Genomic DNA, 27,561 nt, shown 5'->3' with positions numbered 1-27,561 from the left:
AAAAATTTTAAGAAATTATTTCAAAATTTTTTTTGTATTTGTTAATGTTTGCCTTATTGCCTAAAATGAAACGTATTTTGAAAGAAGTTTTGTGTGCTGATAAGAAGGATGTGTATTCTTCAGCCATTGAATGAAATATTCTTTATAGATGACTATTAAGTCCATTTCATCTATAGTATAATTTATTCTGAAATTTCTTTGTTGACTTTTTTGGGGGGGCAAGGGGAAAGGCGGTCTGGAAGATCTATCTACTTGTGAGAATGGAGTGCTGAGTCACCACTATTTTTGTGTTGCTGGGCCTGTCTATGCCTTGATGTTCTGTGGCATTTGTTTTGTAAAATTGGGTATTCTGGAGTTTGGTGCCTTTATATTTGCAATCATTATATCTTCTTGATAGGTTCTTCCCTTTATCAGTATGTATTGTATTCACTTTCTTTGTCTTTTCTGACCACTTTTTATTTGAAATTTATATTTTTTCTGATATGAATACTGCTACTTCTGCTTGATTTTGGATTCCATTTGATTGGCATATCGAGTTCTTCATCATTTTACTTTCAGTCTCTTTATTCTTTGCTGAGGTGAGTTTCTTGCAGACAGCAAACAGTTGGATTCTTGTTTTTTAGATCTAGTTAGTCAGTCTGTATCTTTTAGGTAAGAATTCAGATTATTTACCTATAGGGATATTATTGAAAAGTAAAGATAAATATTGGTTTTGTCATCTTTTTTTCCTGATTGTTTTGAATGATCTATGTTAGTTTCCTTTTCCCTTGATCATCTGAAAGGTTTAATGTTTTACTGAATTATTCATGCTGGAATCCATCTTAATTCTCATTTGTTCATATACTCTTCTAGTAAGATTTATTCTTTCCTGTGCTCTCACAATTGTGTTTGTCTTGCTTTGTCTTCTGTGTATAGGACTCTTCTTAAGTATCTTCTGCAATACTGGCTTATTGCTCACAAATTCCTTTGGTTTCTGCTTTTCCTTGGAGTCTTTTGTTTCACCTTTGATTCTGAAAAACAAATTTACTATAGATAGTAATCTAGCAGTTTTTTAAAAATTTTCATGGCTTGAGAAACATTATTACATACTTTTTTGTTCTTTAGATTTTCTTCTAAGAAGATTGTTTACCTTTATGAGCAACTTAGTGTTTCTCTTTTGTAACTTTCAATATTTTTTCTTTGTTCTATACTTTGTTAGTTTGACTAATACATGAGGAGATACTTTTCTGGCTATCTCTATTTTGGGTTTCTAAATGCCTCCTGTACCTGGATATCTGTATCTTCTCCAAGATTTGGGAAATTTTTTATGAGTTCACTGATTATGTTTTCTTTGCCTTTGGCCTATACCTCAGCCCCTTTCTCTAACCTGATTATTCATAGGTTTGGTCCTTAATTGTCCCATAAATCTTGTATGTTCTGTTCATAATTTTTTTTTCTTTATTACTGTCAGAATGTGATAATTCATTGATCTTGTCCAGAATCCCTGCTATTCTTTCTTCCACTTCATCTAGTCTATTTTTGAAATTTCATTGGAGTTTTTGTTTGGCTTATTGAGTTTTTCATTTCCAAGATTTCTTTTTGGTTCTGTTTTAGAATCTTTACCTCTTTTTGTTGAAATGATCTTTTATATTCTGTATTATGTGCCTTAATTCATTCAGCTGTTTATTTGTATCCTCTTTGAAATCATATTAGAAATCAATCTTTTGAATTCTTTGGAATTTTATTCACTTTGAATGTCTTTGGGTTCAGTTACTGAAGAGTTATGAACCTTTGGAGAAGTCATGTTGTTTTGTGTTTCATATTTCTTGTGTCTCTCTACTAAGATTTGCACATCTGTTGGAATGAATATCTCTTCTACTTTTAAGTAAGGATCTTCTTAATGAGCAGAATTCTCTGGAGGGCTCAATTCCCAGTACTACTCAAATAAAAGAACCATGGTAACAACAACACAGCAAAGAGAATCTTGTGATTACAGCATTGGGTTCCTTTTCCCCTGGAGTCAGGGGTTGTGGACAATTTTGTACTTTTCTCTGAATTGTCATTCTGCTTCTATGTGCTTCTTTTTCCTATCACCTCTTTCTTAATTCCTATAGCTCTTCCTTTTCTTTCTCTCCTTGGAATATAGTTTCTACTTTTTTTTTTTTAGCCTTGACTCTTCTTACCACAGATGAATGGGAAGGATACTTCTATTTTACCCAACTCTAGTAGTTTTTAAATCTCTGTAGATAACTCCATTATCAGTCTGGGTTTGTTTTTATTGTTCATTTTTTCTCTTGATTTTCTATTATGTTCTCTGTTTCTCAGTTTGTTTATGATCAAGTGTGAGGCATTGAGTTTTGAAAAATGTAGAAATAATGTAAAGATAGAAACATGTTCTCTGCTGAACGATCAAATCTGTTTGCTTCTAGTACACCCTTACGTCTTCCTTATGGCTCTTCAGAATTCTGATCCACAACCTGGGCTGTGAAAGGTTTCTAAGACACCTCCTTGCTGCACACCAAAGAAGTTTTTTTTTCCCCCTCTTAGCTTATAAGTCTAGCAGAAGCTTTGCTTAATTTCTCAAGTGACTTTTCTAAAGTTAACAGCCACACCTCAGGAAAATGTGCTCTCAAATGCCCATCTTACCTCTATTAACTTTTCCAACTCTTAGCCTGTCACATAATTCCTCCCTCTCTTGTGAGCTCTCTAATTCTTTTGAATTACATGCGTTTTTACAGTTTATCCTTTTTCTACCCTTTTTTTTCCATTTAAATGACTGTTAATAGTTTAGTATGCTACTGTGGGACTTCTATATTTGTTAACTATTTCCATATTTTATTTTTTATTTGTGAGCTATTTTCTGTATAAATTCTTCAGTTTTATCTTCTAATTCATGGCTTGATAAACTTTGGCATGTGTTTATCTTTTTTTATATCAGGAATTGAATTGAGGGGTACTTAACTATTGAGCCACATTCTTAGCCCCTTTTTCATTTTGAGAGTATAGGGTCTCACTAAGTTACTGAGGCTGGCTTTGAACTTGCAACCCTCCTGCCTCAGTCTCCTGAGCCACTGGGATTATGGTGTGCACCACCACACTTGGCCAGACATCTGTTTTTGTAGTGAATATTTTATTGGAACATGATCATTTTTTTTTTTAAAAAATTGTATTAATCCGTTTTTGTTACTATAATAAAATGCTAGAGACAGGTTAACTTTATAAAGAAAAGTGGCTAATTTAGCTCACTCTTCTAGAAGTTTAAGTGTATGATGCTGGCATTGACTTGGCTCTGGTGAGGGACTTCTTGGCTGCATCACATACACCTCACATGGACTGAACATTGTGAGAGCATATGTGTGAAGAAAAAAAAAACACATTTCTAACAGGAAGTCAAAAGAACTGAATGGGGGCAGCTCAGGCTCTTATAACAACCCTTTCATTAGAATTAGCCAAGGTCGTTCTTTTATGAGGGCATGCTCCCAACTGACCTAGCAATATCTCACTAGGCCCCACCTCCTGAAGGTTCCATTTGCCAACATCACCACACTGAGGATGAAACTTCCAGTACATAAACCTTGAGACAAATCACATCCAAATTTTAACACAAATTGTGATTGCTTCTATTGTACAGTGGCAATTTTGGGTAGTGCCAAGACTATATGACTCATAAAGCCTAACATATTTGCTACCTAGTTCATTAAGAAGAAGTTTGTAGTGTTGTATGAAAGGGGATAAGGTCAGCACTCCCACTGACAAGGATGGAAGAGGCCCTTGGAGATTAAAAAAAAATGCATACATTTAAGGCATTGCCGCCAACTTCATGGCATCAAAACATTTTTAAAAAATATTTTTAGTTGTAGATGGACACAATACCTTTATTTTTATCTATTCATTTCTATGTGGTGCTGAGGATTGAGTCCAGTGTCTCACATGTGCCAGGCAAGTCTTTACTACTGAGCTACAATCCCAGCCCCATCAAAATATGTTTATTTGACCCAGTTATCCCACTCCTCAGCCTAGACCCAAAGAACTTAAAATCAGCATACTCTAGTCATGTGGCCATATCGATGTTTGTAGCAATTCAATTCACACTAGCTAAGCTATGGAATCAACCTAGGTGCCCTTCAACAGGTGGATAAAGAAAACACAGTATATATACACAATGGAATAAAGAGGAATTTTATTCCATAAAGAGGAATAAAATTATGGCATTTGTCAGTAAATGGATGGAACAGAAGATTATCATGCTAAGTAAAAGAAAATGTTCCCTCTGATGTGCGGATGCTAACACACGATATGGGGGAAGAATAGAAATTCATTGGATTAGACAAAGGGGAAGGAAGCGAAGATAGGAATAGAAAAGACAGTAGAATGAATCAGACATAACTTTCCTGTGTTCATATATGAATACACGACCAGAGTAACTCCACATGATATATAATCACAAGGATAGGAAGTTATACTCCATGTATGTATAGTATGCCAAAATCTATTCCACTGTCAAGTATATCTAAAAAGAAGAAATAAACAAAGAAGTTTGTAGACCTCTATTCTAATTGACTATTTTTTTATGTATCCAGTTTTCAGTTTATTCATCAACTGATGTTAAAATGTTAATATATTTCATTTCTAAGTTATTCAATCTATTATACTCTGTATGTTTTTGCTTATGGTATTAATAGTGTGTTTTAATTGGGTCAGAGAAAAAAAAACTCAACAGCAACTAAAACAGAAATCTGTGCTGTGCTGTGCTATGCTGGCCTCTCAACATATATAATTTTTTTCCCCTTTAGATACAGGATAATGGCAATGACACCCAGACTGACCTGGCTTGAAGAAAAGCGTTTACAGATTCTACTTGGAAATGCTTCTTTGAGTCTTCTTTATAAGGAGAGTGCTCATGGCTGTAGCATTCAAAAGATGGTTCAGAGGTGCAGTCAACAGGGACCCACTATAACAATGCTTTACCTTCAAAAAAGTATTGTTGGTGCTTTAACAGTTGATCATATTCCTAAAATAGTTGACGATTCTGAAAAACAATGTGCTTCCATCTTTTTTATCTTTCAAAAGGATAGTTTAACTGTAATGTCAACTTTATTTTTGAATCTACTGAAAGTTACAAGTGATTACCTGGAATTTTTCTCATCTGATAAGCTTAATTTCTGGATATATCCAAAGAAACGTGTATTCAGAAAACCTGTTTGGTCAGTGAACAGAGAAGTAATAAAATCTTCCACTGACCTTCAGTACTTGGAATGTGAAGTTTTCCGAGTTGAAGGTATGTTATATTAGATAATTCTACATCCTATATTCTGGTTCTAGTCTTTCTTTTCCCCATAGATTATAATTGATCTACAAGACTAAGGAACAATGAGAGAAATAATCTGATTTTATGACAGATGATATACTTGGATAAACTCCTAAAGGAAACTTGGGAGACAAAAAGATTTTGAGTTTATTATTCAAAGAGTACAGATTGTTTTGAAAAGTTAAGAAGTATATATGTGGAGACAGAGATAAAGACAGAAATGTAGATGGAGGTGGAAGAGAGAGAGAGAGAGAGAGAGAGAGAGAGAGAGAGAAATGACTATTAGAGCAGGTGTGTTTTGACCTATGACCTGACCTAAAGATCAGCCTTAGGACTTAGGCATAGTTATGGAAGAGTTTTCAGAGAGATTCAACATGCAGAGAGGATTACTTTTGCTTCTCTTCTCATTATGCTTTAATGCCTAATTCCTAACTGAAAAACTTAAGAGTTATACAAGCAGATTCAGTGTCCTACTTAGGAAGCAGACTTGTTCACATAAGAACATTCAATTTAAAAGCATATGCTTTGCTTATTTCCCATAGGAATTAAGAATGATCTAGGCTACATAAAGAAGATGATGACAGCCACACAGTATGTTATGTTCTTAATTAATCTATTGCTTATTTTATTTAGAATAATTGTATAAACTGATAATGAAATAGTAAGAATGTAAAATTCTGTCACTTCAAATGACAAACAAAAATTGTTATTGACATAAAATATTCAAGGTAGTTTAGAACATCAATAACAATATCATCACCAACTTTGAAACTTCTAAGATCCACTTGATGACAATTGACCAATTTGACTTCATGTTTCACTCTGCACCTATTAGATTCAGGGTTTTCCAAGTAAAATCTGGATAATCACTTTAGGTAATTCTTTTGAATCCTCTCCTTAGGAGAAGAGTTTTGGGGGAACCTTAGTTAATATTAAAAACTAAGCCCTATTTCTTCAATCTTTATAGATGCTAATATATATATATATATATATATATATATATATATATATATATATAATTTTAATTTATCCTTAATAGGGTATATTTTACTGAAAATAATAGCCCACCTTCAGTGTTTTTGCTATTTCTCATTAAATTTTTTTGTGGTCTCGGGCTAATAGTGTAATAAGAGTTTGATTGCTGGTTAATGAGTGTGTTAGAGATAAATGCATTTTTTTAAAATCACAAAATACCTAATCATAGATATTTAATATCATTCTATAGAAGGTACTACTATCAAATAATAAGTAAGCAACTAAAACCATCCTTAGAAAGGGAAGAAAAGAGAAGTTGTTCTTTATGAAGTTTGGCTGTTGTTTTTAACTATTACATTTTAATAGGCACAAAAATAAGCTCCTAGCAGACCTCAGAGCCTACAAGCCCCATGCAGACTTGGTTTCAAAAATTCGTATTCTCCTCCTGGGTCCAGTTGGTTCTGGAAAGTCCAGTTTTTTCAATTCAGTGAAGTCTGTTTTCCATGGCCACACAACTCGCCAAGCCCCAGTAGGGTCTGATAACACCAGTATTACTGAACAGGTAAGTTATTCCAGAATTCCCTAAGGATTTTGTTTATTGGTTACAATTAATAGACTTATGCATTGTTTGCTGTTTTCTCTTATAACATAAGCTCTCTTCTTAATCTACCAATAGTTACATGCTGAGTCAAATGTGAAATAGGAATAAAAGTTGAATCAGAATTACCTCCTTTGAATAATGTTATCCAGAGAAGTTTTTGGCTTTTTTATGGATGCAAGAAGAAATTATAAGAAAAATCCATTTTTTTTGTTTTTGTTGTAAGAACAAAATTTTAAAAATATGGAAATATTTGTCTGTTATTTTTGATGTCCATTTTTACTTCTGCCCCACATGATTTTACCAGGCTTGAAATACTTTTCAGTTTTTCTTTTGTATAATAATGAAATACAATACTATAAAATACAATAAATTTTTAGTATGTAAGTCCAGCCTTAAGAAATGGTCATGAAAACAAAATATTCATTTTGGTAAGTCATGTGTCAAGGAATAAATCTATCTATGCTCCTAAAAATGATCTTATTTACAAACAAATGTATTTAAGGAAATATGTACTCATCTTTATTGTTGCTCTAAAGAGCTATAAATTAGGGTGCAACATTTATCTAGAAACTTCTTTATTATGCTCGTTATGTTGTAAAATCAAACAAAAAGTAATAAAGGGAATGAATAGAAAATTTCATAATTGGAGTGTATTTTTCTGCTAACTATAATGTCATTTGATGGGAAATATGTTGTGCATTGTCAACGCAAATTTAGCACAGGCAGTAAGAGTTCCATTCAGCTTTTGTGTTTCACTTAATAAATTAAAGCATTTTCTAGGATTTTCATGAAACACATCTTTTTTCTTGATGGTGACTAGATTCTTTTTGAGCAGATTTATTTTAACGTATCAGCCTTGGCTCAGAATCTAAGATATTTCAGTTCATTAAGCATTAATTGAAATATTTAAAATTAAAATTCAGTTCATTAAGCATTAACTGAAATGTTTCTATTTGCTAAATATTGAAATGGCATTAAAGAACTAAATATAAAAGAATATTTGGTCTCTTTGCTCAAGGATTTCAGAATGTAGCAGGTAATAAATAAGTATTATTCAATGTGATAGATGCTCTGATAGTGGTTTTATTCATAACATAACGTTTCTTCTTTCTTTATAAGTCAAAACCCTAAAGATATTATTTCAAGAGAAATTGAAATACTAAATGAAATTGAAATACTATATAAATTGAAGTAATATAGGGTAGAGTTTTTGTGAGGGAAACAGTATTTTATTGCTTGGAAACCCTTCTCTTTGAACAACTGAAGTGGTAAAGGAACCAAATTAAGGGTTAAAAAATTATGAAAGTACATATTGGTGTTCCTGAAGTTTTCAATATACTTAATGATTTATGTAATTCTTTTAATGAGTAAGACTCATTCTCCATGATCATAATCTCAGTGAGATTATTCCTAGGTATTTAATAGGCTAATGGGAGTTTTTGACTTCAAGGTGGACTACAATCTGCCAAAGACAGGTTCTGTACTTTCTGGTTTGGAAGTAATATTGTACCAGTGCTGTCTCCACTAATGGAAAAATTGTGATTAAGTGTCTGGAGTCTCTAAAAACTTTTTTTTCTTTTTAGTTCTTCCCAAATCCTTCATATCTGTTCCTATGTTAGAAGTGTATGTATCCAAAAAAATAAATAATAAAAAAATTTTCAGAGGTCTTCTGGAAAACATTCTTGTGAACACATTGAGTTTACCTAGGAAGAAAATTTGGTTAAAGTTGTTCTTCTTAAAGTAAATTTTTGAATGCAGGGTTGTCCCTGAGATACTTTAAGGATATCTGTGAGTTCAGAACTATTTTGAGAATAATTGTAAGATGATTTTTGCTTTTTATAGTGTACCAACATTTGAACTGGTTATACAAACATAGTTTTACTTGCTGATACCTTAGTACAAATCAAGCTGTGGCCTCCAACAATGTAATTTTCCCCACTACTGTGCTGATAGGAAAAAAAAATCCCCCCAATATCAGCTTTACTTAATAATATTCTTGAAGAATCACTAACAATGATTAATTTTATAATTGTTTCTTAAATTTTGAACATACATCATGGTAATACTCTCTGATGCAATGTGAAGGGTATGTAAGGTGCTTCTAAAGCATAATGAGATGCAGTGGCTGTCTTTAGGAACAGAACTGTAGAAATGTAGTTTTGAACTAAACTTTTTTCATATGACATCAAGTTTACAAGGTAAGACTGATCATCCACCTGCATATTCATACTTGGATATTTGACACCTTTTAAAAAATGTACAAAGTGAGACTATCACTCCAAGGGAAATAATAAGACAGTCTTTGCTGCCAATAATAAAATTTAAGCTTTTAAGAAAATTAGAAATATAAAATATATAATAATATATAAAATATATAATAATTTTATATTATATATTAATATATAATATAAAAAATTATTTCTACCACTCTGACCTTGACAGATTGCCAACACCAAGAGAGAGATATGATGGGATTAGTGGTGGTCTATATAAATGCATTGTTTCAATATTGTATGAGGTGAGTTGTCAATACTTAGAATATCAGGATAATGCAGAGAATAAATGTTCACAAATTATCAAAGTATCAAGTTAAAATCATTTCTGAGGCTGGGGCTATAGCTCAGTGGTAGAGTGCTTGCCTCACTCATGTAAGACACTGGGTTTGATCCTCAGCACCAAATAAAAAAAATAAAATAAAATAAAGGCATTCCGTCCATTTACAACTACAAAAAAATTTTAAAAATCATTCCTGGGCACAAGGTATATTCAAAATTTAAGATTGACCACTAGATTTCATGTGACCGAGGATGAGATTATCACAGATTCTGCATTACAACAAATATTTAAGAAGTTGTCACTTGTGGAACTTTGATATATTATTAAAGAAAGATATCCATGATTATCTGAAAGCTATTGAATTACTCCTTCCTTTTCCTATTATATATGTATGTGAGGCTAGATTTTCTTACATACAGACATGTGTCACCTAATGATAGGAACATTAGGTGAAAAATGTATCCTTAGGTGATTTTGTCATTGTTTAAACAGCATAGAGTGTACTTATATAAACCTAGATTGTATAGTCTACTAATCAACAAAAATATGTGTGATTGCCTATGGCTCCTAGGCTATAAACCTATACCGCTTGCTACTGTACTGAATGCTGTAGGCAATCATAACACAATAAACATAGAAACTATTTAGTAAAACTATAGCATATTGATAAAAAAAATTGTGTTACTTACAGCGCATTTATCAGGAGTGGTGCATTTATTAGGGTTAGAAGTTACTGTGGGTGAGTCAGTGAGCGAGCAGTGAGTGAATGTGAAGACTTAGGATACCACTATACACCACTGTAGACTTTATAAACTGTACATTTAGACTACACTAAATTTATAAAACAGTTTTGGGGGGCTAGGGTGTAGTTCAGTGATAGAATGCTTGGCCAGCATGTATGTGGGCCTGGGTTCAATCTCTTGCACCACACACAATTTTTTTCTTCTATAATAAATTTACCTTAGTATTTTAATCAGTTTTTTTTTTCTGCTGTGACTAAAAGATCTGACCAGAACAATTGTAGAGGAGGAAAGGTTTATTTGAGGGCTCATGGTCTCAGAGGTCTTACTCCATAGAAGGCTGGCTCCATTCCTTAGGGCTTGACGTGAGGAAGGACATTATGGCAGTAGAGTGTGTCAGAGGGAAGCAGCTCACATGTCAATCAGAAAGCAAACGGAGAGGTCTCCAGTGGCCAGATACAAATATATACCCCAAAGCCACACCCCAATTCCCACCTCCTCCAGCCACACCCTACCACTTCAATTACCATTCAGTTAACCCCTATCAGGGGATTAATTCACTGATTGGATTAGGACCCTCACAACTCAGTCATTTCTCCTCTGAACCTTCTTGCATTGTCTCACATGTGAGCTTTTGGGGGACACCTCACATCCAAACCAAAACACTTAGATTACTATAACATTTTTAATCTATGAGCTTAAATTTTTAAACTTTTGACACTTTTGTAATAATATTCAGTTTAAACACGAACACATCATATATCAAAATATTATCTTTCTTAATATCATTTCTTCACCATTTTTTTAAATTAATTTTTTATGATTTAATTTTTGTTAAAAACAAACATACACATTAGCTTAGGCCTTCACAGGTCAGAATAATCTGATGTTTTGTTTTTCACCTACACATCTTGTACCAGTGGAAGATCTTCAGGGGCAGTAACCTGCATTAAGCTGTTATCTCCTTATGATAATAATGCTTTCTTCTGAATTGTTTCCTGAAGGACCTGCTTGAGGCTGTTTAAAATTAACATTTTTGTATTAAGTGGAAGAGATACATTCTAAAATAATGACAAAAATAGTATAGTCAATACATAAACTAGTAGCATAGGCACTTATTGAGTATTAAATATCGCATACTGTATATGATTTTATCGCTATATTTTTAAGTAACAACAATACAGTTGTTTTTTTAACATCAAGATCACCACAAATGCATTGACCTATGATGTCAGAAGGCAAAGGTTTTTTCCTTAGCTCCCTGATAACTAAAATTATACTCAAATTATACAAAGGTTGTATACAATCTCTCATTGACTAAAATATCATCATATGATGCCTGATGTGACTTCAGCTAATACAATTTGACACAACAGATTGAATCAGAAACAGGTATGAGAATCCAAATATTGTCTATTAATTCAGACACTAAATTGATTGGGAAAACTAAGTCAATGCCATTCTTTTCTAAAATTGCTTTTGGAAAATACATTGATTTTTTTCCAAGAAAATGTTATTCAGCTTAACATTTATTCGGAATTTTATTTTTTAAGACATATGAGAAAAGGAAGGATAGACAGACATGTCAGAAAAGGAAGACTGAAGGGGTGGCAGAGTAAGCCCCTTCAGTGACCATATCTCTCCACAGAAACATCAATTTTGACAATTTTCCATTTATGAAAACACCTTCTCAAGAGCAAAGAAAACCAGGTGAGATATTACAGGACCTAGGAGTAGCACAATAATAAGATTGAAGAAGGTAGGAAGGAAAGTTTTACATGATCCTCAGTCTTTCACCCCAACCTCAGAAGCACAGCATGGAGAGAGGGAAGTGATCACCAGACTACCCTTGGGCTCTAGCACTGAGACTACTTTGGTAAACTCCAGTTCCAGTACTCATATGCTGAGCCTCTGGATCTGCCTTGAAAAAGGGGGGGGGAGATAAAAGACAGCCTTAGACATCAAGGTTGCATGGTGGACTTAGTCTCTGGCCTATACCACTGTTGGGGATCATGGATTCTGGACAGGCTTTAGCAGTGCAGAAGCTTCTGCAGCTCCAGGATTTAAGCTCACCATATCATCACTATGGCCACACTGAGTTTCAGGCTTCTGTCATGTTGTAGCACCACATTGGATGCAGTGTCCAGGTTTTGGAACCATGTCCCATGGCCTGCCAAGAAAGTCTGGATGTGCTGACTATTGAAAGGCTTTCTTAGACAAAGTCAGCCTGTGAATATTGGTATAAGGGCATATGTCTTCAAATGACCAGATATTAAGACACAGCCAGAAGGATCAAGAACAATCAGGGAAATAGTTTATCACCAAAAATATTAAATCACTTTTATTTTAACCACCCTATTAGGGTGAGAGACTGACTCTAAATAAGTAGAAAGTATGTCCTACTGAACAAATAATTTAAAATATCAGTCCTAAGGAATCTCAGCAAACTTCAAGAAAACAAAATGAGAAGAACAATGTGACCAGAATGAGGAATTAGATAGAAATTGGAAATTTTTAAAAAATCAAACAATTTATGAAGCTGAAAAAATACATTGAAAAAATTTTAAAAATTCAGTGGACAGTATCAATAGCAGAATAGATCAAACACAATATCTGTGGACTTGATAGGTTGTTTAAACTCTCAGAAAAGAAAAAAAATGGGAAGGAATAAAGAAGCTTATGGGACTTATGGGGTGGCTTCAAAGGAAGAAATTTTGAATCTTTAGAGATGGGAAAGATAAATATAAAGAGATATAAAATTATTTAAAGAAATAGTTTCATGAACCTTTCCATAGCCGAAGTAAGATATAACTATCCAGTTAAGGGAGGTCAAAGATCTGTAGTTAGATTTAATTCAAATAAGACTACCCTGTGACGAAGTAAGATATAACTATCCAGTTAAGGGAGGTCAAAGATCTGTAGTTAGATTTAATTCAAATAAGACTACCCTGTGACATCATAAGCAACCTGTCAAAATTCAAATACAAAGAAGATTCTGAAATCAGTAACAGAAAAGCAAATGACACATAAAGGAGTTTCAAATCAACTAGCAGAAGACGTCTCAGCAGAAACCCTACAGGTGAAGAGAGAGTGAGATAATGTATTCTAAGGGCTGACACAAGGACACTTTCTCCACAAATATTGTACCAAGGAATGAGGAATGTTGTCCTTCAGAAATGAAGAGAAGATAAAGGCTTTCTCAGGGAAATAAAAGAGGAAGTAGTTCATTACCATAGAAGAAATGCTAATGGGAATTACTGAAGTTAAAAGAGAAGCACACTAATGAGCAATTCAAACAGGCAACACTAGAGGACTCACTGGTAAAAGGAGGTAAAGTCAAATTTAGAACACTCTAATAGTTTAATGGTTTGTAAATCACTTTAGTCTAAAAGTTAAGAGACAAAACTGTTACAAATAATAGGTATAATGATTTGTTAAGGGAAGTGTATTATAAAAAGATGTGGTGGAAACATAGAGGAGTAAAAATGAGGAGGATTTATTTTTATTTTTACTTTTTTGACTATGATAGTTAAATTGTCATCAATTTAAAAGTAACTTGTTATAGCTGGGCATGGTAGTGCATGTTATGTTATCTTAGTGACTTAGGAGGCTGAGGCAGGAAGAGTGCAATTTCAAGGTCAGTCTTAGCAACTTTGTGAGACCCGGGGTCTCAAAATAAAAATAAAACATAAAAAGGAAACTTGGAGGTAATGAGCCCCGGGGTATGATACCCAGTATCAAAACAACAAACAAACAAACAAACAAAAACTTGTTATATAATAATATAAAAAAAGTCTTAAGATTTTTTTTGTAAGCCACATGGTAACCACAAAACTAAGACATAGGGCTTGAAATTTAACTTTATGGTACAGCAACACAACAGAAATACAAAGAATCCTAAGAAATTATTATGAAAAATACATGTCAACAAAATAGATAACATAGAAGAAACACAAATTCATTGATATAACCTTCTAATATTGAATAATTTAGAAGTAGAAAATCGGAATAGATGCAATACAAGTAAGGAAAATTCAGTCCACAATGTCTTCAAAGAGCAGCTAAGGACCTGATGGCTTCAATGCTGAATTCTTTTTTCTCCACAATTTTTAATTGGTGCATTATAGTTGTACATATTGATGAGATATGTTATTGCATATTTGTACATGCACACAACATGATGTTCTTTGGCTTCATCCATTTTCCTGCAGATGCCATAATTTTATTTTTCTTTGTGACTGAATAAAACTCCATTGTGTGTGTATGTATGTATGTATATATAACATTTTCTTTATCCATTTATCTGTTGATGGACACCAAAGCAGTTTATCATTTGGCTGTTGTGAATCGTACTGCTATAAACATGTTATCACTGTAGTAAGATGACTTTAAATCTTCAGGGTAAATACCTAGAGGATGGTATAGCTGGATCACTGCCAAACTTTACTAAACATTTAGAGAAGACTAATACCAATTCTTCTCAAATGCTTCCAACAATTTTAAAGGGTACTTCAAAACTTATTTTATGAAGTCAGCCGTACCCTCATAATGTAAGGGTCCGGCGAAAAGTCGGAGGAAGAGACCACCAAGAGACTGACTCATGCAATTGCAGAAGGGGATTTATTGAGGATCCAATTCAGCGCGCTGAGGCTCCAGGCTCACTCAAGAAGGGAGAGCAGCCCAGAGCCCAGAGCCGAGGTTAAGCAGTGCTTAAGTACACTTTTTGAGGAGGGCGGGGGCTTTGCATAGTCAGAACAAATCAGCATGAGGCCCGGGAGAACTGAACAACAACTCTGAGACATGATTAGCACATTCATTGGCGGGAACAGGTCGGGCGGGGGTGATTGGTCATTCCTACAGCGGGGTACACAAACTGTTTGGTCTGGGCCCTGAAGTGTGTCCGTGCTGGACTGCATGGTTTCTGGGAGGGGGTTGTTTTTAGCTTCTACATGAATTGCAGGTTCCAGGAAAACAGAACTTAATTTCACTTCAGGAAATTGCAACTTAACAGAACTTTAAAAACTTCACAGAACTTGAAACAAATCTTAATCTTATCCTTTACATTTTAACTTAGGCTTTGTAGTTTAAAAACTTTACCCTTTCAATACTAAAGCCAGATAAAACAAAACAAAATCCAAACAAGCCCCAAAATAAACAAACCAAACTACAAAGAATAGAAGAAAAGATAACTTTAGATGAATATATCCAAATCATTCCCATAATTCACCATGATCAAGTGGGCTTTATCCCAAGGATGCAAGGATACTTCAATATATATATAATATATAAAATAATGAGACACATCACAGAATGAAGGATAAAAACCAATGATCATTTCAATAGATGCAGAAAAAGCTTCTGACAAAAATGCAACATTCCCTTCTGATAAAAACTGAGTAATTTAGGTATAGAAGGATTGTACCTGAACACAATAAAGGCCATAGATGACAAACTCTCAGCTAATGTCATACTTAAGAGGGATAGTTGAAAGTTTTTCCTCTAAGATCTAGAACAATGTAAGGATGCTTACTTAATCTACTTCTTTATTAATAGTACTAAAATTCCCAACTAGAGAAGAATTGAGATAAATGAAAAGCATCCAAATTTGTAAGTTGTTAAATATTCCTGTAAACAAACATAATTTTATATATAGAAAATCTGCTAAAACTACCGAACTGCTTGTTAGAACTAATGAATGAATTTTAGTACAAATTCAGGATACAAAATCAAGAAGCAAAAATAAGTTGTATTTCTTCATACTAACAGTGAATTATCTGAAAAAACAATCCAGAAAAAACAATTCTAACCAACAGTTATTAAAAATAATGTAGGAATAAATATAACCAAGGAGGTGAAAGATCTCTAAACTGAAAACTATAAAAGTGATGAAACAAGTTAAGACAAATAGATTGAAAGATAACCAGTGTTTATGATTGGAAAGTTAATATTGTTAAAATACCACACTACCCAAAATGACATGCAGATTCAATGCAGTCCTTGTTACATAAACCTAGACACATTTATTCTTCACAGAAATTTAAGAAATCTAAAATACACATGGAATCATGAAAGATCTGAAGTAGCCAAACAATCTTGAGAAAACAATAAAACTAGAGGCCTCATACTACCTAACTTAAAAATGCAATACAGATTTATAGTGAATCAAACAACATGGTACTGGCATAAAAACCAATACATAGACCAATGGAACAGAATAGAGAGCCCAGTAATAAATCTACATAGAAATATACAGTGATTTTCAAGAGAGGTGTCATAAGCACACAATAGAAAAAGGACAGTCTCTTCAATAATTCATATTAGAAAAACTGTATGAACAAGGCAAAAAATTGAAGTTTGACCATTTTCACACACCATATAAAAAAATCGAACTTTAACTGGGTTAAAGATTTAAATGTTTTATCTCAAACTATGAAACTATCAGAATAAAACCTGGGGAGAAACTTTCATGATATTGGTTTGGATAGCCATTTTTTTTTTTGGATGTGACACCGAAAACACAGACAACATAAAAAAAATAGACAAATGGAATTGCATCAGACCAAAAAGCTTCTGTACAGCAAAGGCAACAGTCAACAGACTGAAGACATGATCTACAGAATGAGAGAACTATTTTCCAATTATACTTCTGAAAAGGAGTTAATATACAAATTATCCAAGAAACTCAAATAACTCAAAGGCAAGAAAACACTGATTTACAAAATGGGCAAGGGACCTTAATCAGTATTTCTTAATAAAGAAAACACAGATGATTCTCAGATACATGAAGAAGTACTTGGCATCACTAATTATCAAGGAAACACAAATTAAAACCAGAATGAGATACTACCTCACCTATATTGGAATGCTTACTATCATAAAAGACAAAAAATAGCAAGTGTTGGTAAAAATGAGAAAAAGTAATACTTGTGCTTTGCTGGTGGGAATGTTCAGACATTATTGATAACAGTGTGGAGTTTTCCTAAAAAAAACAAACAAAAAAACTAAAAATTGGACTATGATATGACCAGCAAATCCACTACTGTGTGTACAGTCAAAAGAAATGAAATCGATATCTTAAAGAGACATCTGTATTCCCTTATTTATTACAGCATTATTCACAACAGGTAAGATGTGGAATCAATTTAAGTGTACAGCAGTGGATGAATGCAGAAATAAAATATAGTACACGTACGTGATGGAATATTGTTCAGGGATCAAAAAGGAGAAAAATCTGTCATTTGTGATAACGTGGATAAACCTAGAAGACATTATGCTAAGTGAAAGACAGGCACGGAAAAAGAAATACTATATTATCTCAGATATGGAATCTAAAAACGTTGATTTCATGGAAGTAGATAGTAGAATGTTGGTTCCCAGGGGCCAGGTTGGTTTGACAGGTTTGAGGGATGTGTGTGTTGGCCAAAGGATATAAGGTTTAAGTTAGGAAAAATAAGTTCAAGAGATCTGTTGTATAGCATGGTGACTACAGTCAATAACATTTTATTCTTAAAAATGCTAAGAGAGGGGATGTAAAATTTCTCATTACAAAAATAATGATATGAGGCTATGTATATGTCAATTTAGTCATTCCACAATGTATATATACTTCAAAACATTATGTTGTACAGGATAAATACTTATAATTTTATCTATTTTTTTAAAAAGAAACCTTAACTTTTTAAAACTTTAATTCATAGTATGTCCATTATCTATAGATAGAACCTCATATTGGAGATACTTAATATTTTTTGAAGACTTTGAAAGGGTCCTGAGACTAAAATATTTGAAGACCGCTGTGTTACAACACTCAACACTATCTGTTCTTTCTCTTGTTCTGTCTTGAATATTAGTTAAAAAATGAAAGTTAATGTAACTCCTTTACAGTATAGGATATATCCTGTTAAAGATGGAAAAGATGGACAATATCTTCCATTTATGTTGTGTGATTCCATGGGGTTGGATGACACAGATGATGAAGGACTGTGCATGGATGACATACCCTACATCTTAAAAGGCTGTGTTCCTGACAGATACCACGTAAGATTTCTTCAATTATAAGCCATTTCAAACCATTTTCATTACTACTAGTCATTGAACTTTTACCCCACAAGACAATTTCAACTGTCACAATGTGACTCCAATATCAATTGACCACTTTAGATGAGTTAGTGCACATGTAAGAAAAGCAGGGTCACTGCTGTTCTTGTCTATACCATTGAGAAATAAAGCCGAAAGGCAAGAATCTTCTCCTCTCGATTCAAGGAAAAGGTCATGGGGATATTGTTTATATCACTCTTTATAATTATGTGAATCAACAGTAAAGTTGTAGTTTAATTTCGTATTCTTTTTTTGATCATCTATGCAATATATTGAACAATTAACCACATTATTTTGAAATACTATACCATAAGTGCTTAGAATTTACTAGTACAAGCCTATATACAAAGGTCATTTGTGACAACGTGGGTAGACCTAGAAGATATTATGCTAAGTGAAAGGCACAGAAAAAGAAATACTAGAAATACAAAGGTTGGCTCTGCTGCTAATTAGATATGCTCCTACAAACAAGTTAACATACTTGTCTCTCCATGTCTTCATTTTAAATGTATGAAATAGTGTCCACTTCAAAGGGTGGCTGATAATATTAGGTGAGCTTATACACTGCAAACACTCAAAAAGTTAACCTTTATTGTATTTCCTTTTGGTATTGGGTATGATAGTTTCTAAACAGTGACCTCCATTGACTCTCAGTTGTGCTTGACCGGGAACTTTTATCTTCTTATTTAGACATTCAAAAATTACTTATTAAGGGGCTGGGGATGTGGCTCAAGCGGTAGCGCGCTCGCCTGGGAGGCCCGGGTTCGATCCTTAGCACCATATACCAACAAAGATGTTGTGTCCGCCGAGAACTAAAAAATAAATATTAAAAATTCTCTCTCTCTCTCTCTCTCTCTCTCTCTCCTCTCTCTCTCTCCTCTCTCACTCTCTCGTATAAAAAAATTACTTATTAAAACTCTGTTTTTTTTTTTTTTTTTTTTTTTTTTACCAGACATGAAGACAGCTACTGAAAAAAGCATAGTTAAATAAACACAATTCATTTTCTCAGTGAGCTCTCAATCTGGTCAGGGAAAAGAAGATTTAAAGATTCAGGGAAGAGAACAGAGCAGGGAGACGAGAGAAAGCATGAGCATGCTAACTAAATTTGTGTAGCAGTGAATCAATCAGTTCAGCCTAGTATTGAAATACAGTCAACACCCGACACATTTCCAAACTTCTGTGATTTTTAATGCTTTTTCTTAATATTAGAAAGATTACTGTCTTGTGTTAAGGAGTCATTAATTTGAAAGTTGACATTTCTTTTGTTTCACTTCAGTTTATTTTCCCTCTGCAAAATTCAAAGAAATTATACCATTTTAGTTAAAATGACATTTTTGGTATATATTTTCTCTCTTTTTATCTGTATCCTTTAGTCCATTTCAGCATGTAAAATATTTAAAGAGGAGTCTTAAATGGTATAAAACAAATTTTAATATCATTTATTTCTGGAGGCTAGAATTTTAAGTTAGCTTTTTCTAAAGCATTCTTAACTTTGATATATACAGTGTATAATAATCATTTATTTTTAAAGTCATAGAATCATTAAGTTTTAAAATATTTTTTTTAAAGAGAGAGAGAGAAAGAGAGAGAGAAAGAGAATTTTAATATTTATTTTTTAGTATTTGGCGGACACAACATCTTTGTTTGTATGTGGTGCTGAGGATCGAACCCGGGCCGCATGCATGCCACGCGAGCGCGCTACCGCTTGAGCCACATCCCCAGCCCTAATAATCATTTTTAACAAAGGAATGAAGGTCTTTTTCTATAAGAAAGATATTATAATGACATTTTGTTCATAGTGGAAAGGAGGAATGAAAGAGGTATGATTGATGTGGGGAAGGAGTAGCTGGGGCAGCAGAGGGATAGTTTCAGGTTGTAGGTTAGTGGTGGTGATTTTTAATGATGGAGGCTGAATTTTGAATGTTATTTTATGTTTCTATAACAGTTTAATCCCTTTAATCCAATCACACCCAAGCATCCTACTTTTATCACCTCTCCGTCACTGAAGGACCAGATTCACTGTGTGGCTTATGTCTTAGACATCAACTCTATTAAGAGTCTCTCCTCTGAAATGGTAGCAAAGCTCAAACAAATTCATGAAGAAGTATTAAAATGTGGTGAGTCTCATCATATCAAAAATTTTTCATTTTGGAATAACTTATATGTCCAGAAAGTTGCAAAGAGAGTACAGAGAGGCTCCATGCACCCTTTCCCCAATTTCCTGAGCCCTGGGTTTGGTGGCAATAGTACATAGAACTCATTCAAAGGCTTGACCTAAGGAAAGCCTTAAATATATAAATTTTAAGAACTTAAAGACTACATTGGCTATAGTTGTTTCTGATGTTATTTTCCTGTGGCTTAATTGGGGGTCACCTTCCCAGGCTATGTGATTATAGATATGGAAGATCTAAAACAGGAAACTGACATTGTTACAATGTACATGCATGGTTCTATGTTATTTTATCACATGTAGATTCATGTAATTGTCACTACAATCAGAATACAGAATTATTCCATCACAATGAAGACTTCCCTCAGCTGGGTACCATGGGTATGCATGTAATCCAAGTGTTTGGGAGGCTGAGGCAGGGGGATTGTGAGTACAAAGCCAGCCCCAGCAACTTAGTGAAGCCCTAAATAACTTAATAAGACCCTGTCTCTAAATAAAAAATGGAAGGGGGATGTGGCTCAGTGGTTAAGAACATCTGGGTTCAATCCCTGATAACCAAAACAAACAAACATTTCCCTCATGATACTATCTATTTCTTCACCATGCTTAACTATTAACAACCACTACTATCTTTTGCAATTTGAGACTGTTGTGTAAATGAAATCATATATTCTTTTTTTAAAAAATTTTTTTTTAATATTTATTTTTTAGTTATTGGCAAACACAACATCTTTGTATGTGGTGCTGAGGATCGAACCCGGGCCGCATGCATGCCAGACGAGCGCGCTACCGCTTGAGCCACATCCCCAGCCCCCAGAAATCATATATTCTGTCAGCCTTTTTGACTAGGCTTAATATTCTTTGAAGTCCATCCAAGGTGTTGCATGCATTTATTGTTCACTCTTTTTATTGTTGACTAATATTTCATTGTATAGATATACCACAGTTATTTAACCCTTATCTATCAAAAGATATTTTGAAGGCTTCCAGTTTTAGTTTTTGCAAATATAAGTTCTATAAATATTAGCATACATGTTTTTTTGTAGATACATATTTTCATTTATCTGGCATGGATCCCTGAGGGTATTATTGCTGAGTAAAATATAGTAAGTGTATATTTAGATTTTTAAAAATTTACCAAGTTACTCTCAGGTAAAACTGTACCAATATATATTCCCAATAGTATTGTAATAGTATTATTTGCATTTTTCTAATATTTTATATTATTTCTAATTTTAAAACAATGTTAACTCTTTTAATAGGTATATAGTAATATCTCATTATAATTTGTCTAGTGACATCAAATGCCTTTTTATGTGCTTATTTCTTTTGTATTTCTTCTTAAGTAAAGTATCTTTTCATAGCTTTTACTTATTTTTAGGTTGAACTATTTATTGAGTTTTGTTTTTGTTTTTCTTACTGTTGAGTTTGAAGAGATCTCTAAGTTCTAGATATGAGTCCACTGTCAGATATATGGTTTGCAAATAATTTCTCCCAGCCAATTTTTCTTTCCATTATCATTATTTTTAGCTGTGCCATCTCTCTTCTTCGGGGACTCTGAAAACATGAATTCTAGATCCTTTTTCATAATCCTACTGTGTATTTATTTATTTGTTTCTATTGGCTATTTTTTAGAGTGGGTAACTTCTATCAATATATCTTTATAGCCTCTGATTTTTTGTATTCTCTAGTCTGCTTTTGACCATATCCAGTGCGTTTTCTCATTTTGGGTTATATATTATTTTATGTCTATAATTTTCATTGTGTTCTTTTCCATATATTTTATTTCTTTGTTAAGACTTTCTATTTTTCACTTGTTTCAAGTGCATTCCTATTTGATTGTTAAGTGTGTCTATAATTGTGCTTTAACGTTCTAGCCAAATAATTCAAAAATATTTTTCATCTGATTAGGTATCAGGATCTTCTGATTAGTTTTTCTCATTCAAGTGGAAATTTTCCTGGTTTATGATGTGAGAAATAATTCTTAATTATATCTTGGATACTTCAGAAATTATGTTACAGGGCTCTGGATCTTATTTAGACCTTGTGTTTTAGCAGACCCTCTTAACACCAGTGAAGTGGGGAAAACCCATGAGGCCTTTGGGAGGCAGGGCACTTTGTTACTTCTTCTTATATGACCTTCATCACAGAAGCTTGTCACTTGGCCTCCCCCAACACTTCCAGAGAAAGAGAGGAGGATGACTCATTATTGCTAGTGTGGTGGATGTCCAAAATCCCCAGTAGCCTCTGTTGAGATCACTAAGGTGGTTGCATGGGGTAGGGCTGAAGTTATTTCTGTAGTACTTAGCTGGAGTAGTGTGGCCATTGTAAGAAAGTACTCATCTTGCTAGGTTGCCCTTTTTTAAAGCTTTGGCTAGAGAGACCAGATTCTTTTTTTTTTTCTTTTCTTTTTTCCAGTTCTAGTTGACCTTTCCTGATTGTGGGTTTCTCCAGCAGGGAATTTGGGACGTATGTGTTGAAAAGAAAACCTACGGAAGAAGCCACCTCTGGAATGTTTCTTTGTTCCCAACCTTTCTAGCCGTTGTGTCTTCTCTCCACCTTTCAGTTTCTGTTGTTGATTTATGTATAATGCCCAGAATTTTTTGGCTGCATTTAATGGAAAGAATTTGCTAACTTTGCTAGTTATTTACCTGGGACTTACGTAAAGAGACTAAAGTGAAAACAGTCATTTAAGTAATAGGAATTAGAAATACAAGATTTCTAAAAGCTCTGGTAAAGGAGTCTTAGGACATCCTGAGATTTGATTGATATTGGGAAACCTTAATTTTATTCTTTTTTCCTTGGAAGCAGTTGCTAGCAAAATAGAACTTTGGTAAGTTTAGAAGCCAAGTATGAATTATTTCTCCAGTCTCTGGTTTGAGGCAGAATGTAGTGGGTTCTTACTGGAGCTGTGATATCAAGGTATTTGCTTTGGTATATGCTCACAGTGTTCCTCACTTTCTGTCTCTCTCTCTCTTTTTTTATTTGTTTGTTTGTTTGTTTTTTAGTTCTCCGAGTACAGCAAGCACTATTACTCCTGTGACAACTTTAGAACACAGTTTGAATGGGAGAGTAGATTTTTGCAATTATTGCAAATGTAGTTGTATTTAAAAGGAACATACTCTATATACAGAGTTAAGAAAAATTGTGCTGTGAATGGATAATTATGAATGTAATGCACTCCACTATTGTCATGTATGTAAGAAATTTTTAAAAAAAAGGTGGATCTTTCATGTTGGAAGAAAAAGCATTTATCCTTGAGAAGAAATTCAGATTCCATAGTGAGATTTACTAGGAATATTTCATTCTCCATTTCTTAAAATTACCTTACATAGAGTGGCTTTCACACAGTTTAATTACCTGTTTGACATATTGCTGTCTGTGATATAAAATAACAGATTTATCTGTTTGATACAGGTGTAGCACATGTAGCCTTACTTACTAAAGTGAATGATTGTGATGAAGTTCTTCAAGAGAACTTTCTAAACATGACAAAAAGGATGACTTCTTGGAACCAGGTGAAGAATGCTGTTTGTAATTGGATATTATAGTAATAGTATCAGAATCACACTCTGTGTGTGTGTGTGTGTGTGCATGTGTGTGTTTGTGTGTGTGTGTATGTGTTCACACAACATATCCAAAGGCAAAGGATTGGAATCAATTGCTTGGCTTATTCAAGTTTATACTTTTTTAAAACAATAATTTTCTGAATTATAATTACATTCTGAAGAGAATTTATCAAGCTATGGCTTTTTCAGTTTCTTGGATATTATTTAAAATCCAGTCAAATTTCAAATATGACATGCTTTTTAAATATGTTTTTCCACAGGTAATGTTAATCAACCAAATGCTAGGCATTCCTCTTTCTAATATCTTGATGGTTAGAAATTATGCTTCAGAGCGGGAGCTGGACCCTATGAAGGATGTTCTGATCCTCTCTGCACTGAGGCAGATGCTGCGGGCTGCAGACGACTTCTTGGAGGACTTGCCTCTTGAGGAAACTGGTAAGCTGAGCTCTTTCTGTTCCTCTTGTAAGGCACTGGTGTTTTTTGAAAAAACCTTAAGTTATACTTCAATTGCGTGGATGGGGCCTGTCTGACTAGTCCTGACAGTTGTGTTTGAAGAGATGCTTCATTTCTGTTCCTTTGTTTTCTTTTCAGATGAAAGTTCATAATTGTTTAAATTCTCCCAGTGAAATTAGCTGCCTGGATTCTGACTCTTGGCACAAATCTAGACTGGGATGCCCCAGTCCATCTGTTCATGGCCTTCTTCAGCATCTGCTGTTGCTTCTGATTTGCCTTCTGCCCTAGACAACATCTAACTGATGGCTGATAGGATCAGTCACTCCTCAGACCAACCCAAAGGTCAATCCTTGAGAAGTGGTGGCCCAAGATATGTCCTGCCACAAACTACTCTCCATGTTTCTGAACCATTTACAATTTAGTATCTGTGACACTTTTCTCACTCTTCTCAGGCAAAATCCTTACTTATTCATCTATAGCACTTTATGTAACTATATGAGTTCTGATCACATTGAATACTGATTATAAAGTGATTAGATATATATCTGCTTTTCTATATATATTGTGAGTTCTTTGAGAAACAGGGTTTGGGTTTTGTCTCTTTGTATTCACAGAGCTTAGCATAGTACCTGATAATACACAAGCATACCCGTGATAACTCTTCTCTCCTACCCTTTCCAGTGTAACATTTACTTTAAATATTTCTCCATATAGAAGGAAAGGCAAAGAGAATGAAAGGCTGAAGAGAACAAATGGAAATATCAGAGGAAAAGTATTTTACTTGTCTCTGGATGAAAATATGAATCTCTAAATAATTTAATGTAAATTAAAAAGAGCCTGTATTTCTTAACAAGTTAGTGTTTTATTTCTGTGAAAAAATAAAGTTTCTTCCTCAAATGATAACTGTGCCTGATTTCATTTGAATTACAAACTATCCTAGTCATGTATCCAAAGTGGAATGATCAAATAAGGTTACCATTGTAAGTTAATAAGAAGGTTGTCTTATGTAAGTGACCAGATGATTCTGAAGTCCTCTTGGTAGCTGTCAAAATTAGAACTATCAGTAAAGACTATCAATAAAAAAAAACAAGTCCCCAAAATAGTTTTCAGTTATTTTTTTACCTGTAAAGGCTTCATAATTCTCTTCTTCCAATTTCTCAAAAATGTTTTGCTTCAATGGTTACTTATATTCTAACAATCTAATTTACATTTAATCAAAATTAGTCTCTTCTGGTTATTTCTAGGTATTAAGAGTATCAGAATTTCTTAGATCTAGGCAAGGGAAAACGAATGTTCTTAAAATACAGCTGCAGGTGAAGCTGGGCTCAAGTAAATGTTTGGGAGCCATAATCCAAAGGAAGAGATGGGGTCTTTAAACAAGGTCTAGAAACAGGATGGTCATAGAAATTGAGAGTTAGAGCAAGAAGTAAGGTTTGAGAACAAAAGCAGAGGGCAACCTGAAGATTTATTATGTGTATGTAGTAAGAATAAATATAAAATGCAAGGCACATTTGTCTCCTGATGATCCAGAGGAACAAAACAAGCCACAGCCCTTGTGGTTTGGGAGAGACTGAAGGTGTTGGAAGATTAACCATTGTTCCACAATGTGAATGAGGCAGTCCAGGAAAACATCTGGACAGAAGGTGGGGCTTCTTTATTCTGTATTAAGGGTAGCTGTGGAGCAATTTTATGTAAGAGAGAGGGATCCTGAAAAGGAAGAGCAGGAAGTACTAGAGAGGTGAAGAGGAAGAAACATTGAGGCACTGAACTTGTGAACCACAGTATCTGGGAACATGAATGTACAGACTTTAAGTTTCCTTTTTGTGCTAAAGAGGAAAATAGTAGCAAAATGATGCTCTATAATGTTTTAGGTATATAAGCATGCAGTGGAATTAAATGTCCATTTAGAATTTAAGATGGAAAAGTTTGGTGAGAGAGAGGGCTTTAAGTAGGGAGAAACTTCTCTTGTGGGGACAAGTGCATGGAGTACTGCATACATGACATACGTTAAGGGCATCTGAGTGGCAGGTCATTCACCTCGTGCTTGGCATGATGTGAGCAGCAGGCTGCTTACCCTGAAGGCACAGCCCTGGATGTTAGGCCATGTGTTGCAGTTCTTGTGCTTGTTCCACGGCCCACTCCTCAATTGGTCGCTGCAAGGACAGTTAGCAGCAATTGTATTGGTGGCTGCCTGTAATCTGCTTAGCTACTGCCTTGAGTATATACACATGGTAACTGCACAATAAAATTAGACCTGCTTCCTGCTTGGTCTCCGGAGGTCTTGATTAGTGACTCCACAGCCACACTCTCCTCTACCCTGTTCCGTGGACCTCCTCGCTGGACGAGAGAGAGCCCACGCCTTCTCTTTTATCTGGGAGGGGACTTTCCCTAATTTTGTGGATCCTCTAATCTTTCTCTACCACTCTTAAGGATGATGGGACTTATCACCTGACCACATTTTAGAGGCTACCCAGGAGTTTTGAAATTTTACAAAATTTAACATTAAACTAAGTATATAGCTCAGTCAAAGTCACTAAACTCCTTCTAAAAATAGTGCTAAGGGACATAGTAGATAAAACATAAGTATGGTGCAAGGTAGCATATCATCCTAAAACAGCTAAAGCTGTGGAAACAGCTTAAGCATCAATGCCTGAGCCTGTGAGATTTGGGTGGATAGGCCAGGTTGTTGTGTTAGAAAGTGATTGTTTCTAATAGAAGTTCTTTGTGCAAACTTGCCCAACCTCTACCTCAATAAAATAGCAAGAGGGGTTGTACTGGATGATACTTAAGCTGATATCTTTTTTAGAAGGACAATTTTAAGGATTATCATGTTACTTCCTCATAGAAAAAGGCAGGCTCACAATGAGATAATAATGAAAGAATTGATGGAGGGACCCAAGTGAGCTCCAATACTTCAGAGATAAGTTGATGAATAATCATCTTTTAAGATATAGCTCAATCTGATGCTAAAGTATAAGATGGCAAGGCTGGTCAAAGTCCTCACGGTAGCCCTAAAAGTCATGGGAAATTGAAAGCCTTCAAGGCTCATCCCTAATATATTAGTCTCTGACCAGTTTATGGAGGGTCTTAGATTAAACAGATCTCATTAGTTG

At 34.2% G+C, this 27,561-nt stretch overlaps 1 protein-coding gene across 4 annotated transcripts in view; it reads left to right on the top strand.

Annotated features, from left to right (window-relative positions):
• The window catches only part of IFI44L (interferon induced protein 44 like), a 33,362-nt gene extending 7,839 nt beyond the window's left edge, over positions 1 to 25,523 (top strand). For 2 of the 4 annotated variants that reach the window (XM_081305362.1, XM_081305361.1), the window contains exons 2-9: positions 4,773 to 5,257; positions 5,830 to 5,878; positions 6,629 to 6,824; positions 18,044 to 18,196; positions 20,202 to 20,373; positions 23,844 to 23,944; positions 24,256 to 24,430; positions 24,587 to 25,523. In XM_081305362.1, the coding sequence (XP_081161488.1) occupies positions 4,783 to 5,257; positions 5,830 to 5,878; positions 6,629 to 6,824; positions 18,044 to 18,196; positions 20,202 to 20,373; positions 23,844 to 23,944; positions 24,256 to 24,430; positions 24,587 to 24,600 (1,335 nt within the window). In that variant the 5' untranslated portion in view covers positions 4,773 to 4,782 and the 3' untranslated portion in view covers positions 24,601 to 25,523. The remainder of the gene's footprint in view (positions 1 to 4,772; positions 5,258 to 5,829; positions 5,879 to 6,628; positions 6,825 to 18,043; positions 18,197 to 20,201; positions 20,374 to 23,843; positions 23,945 to 24,255; positions 24,431 to 24,586) is intronic. The other 2 variants (XM_081305364.1, XM_081305363.1) reach the window with 1 other exon arrangement.
• The last annotated feature ends 2,038 nt before the right edge of the window (positions 25,524 to 27,561 follow it).

This window comes from Spermophilus citellus (genome assembly GCF_964194105.1).
Source record: "Spermophilus citellus genome assembly, chromosome: 9".
In the NCBI taxonomy this organism is placed as follows: domain Eukaryota; kingdom Metazoa; phylum Chordata; class Mammalia; order Rodentia; family Sciuridae; genus Spermophilus; species Spermophilus citellus.
This window is presented reverse-complemented; position numbering and strand designations above follow the sequence as displayed.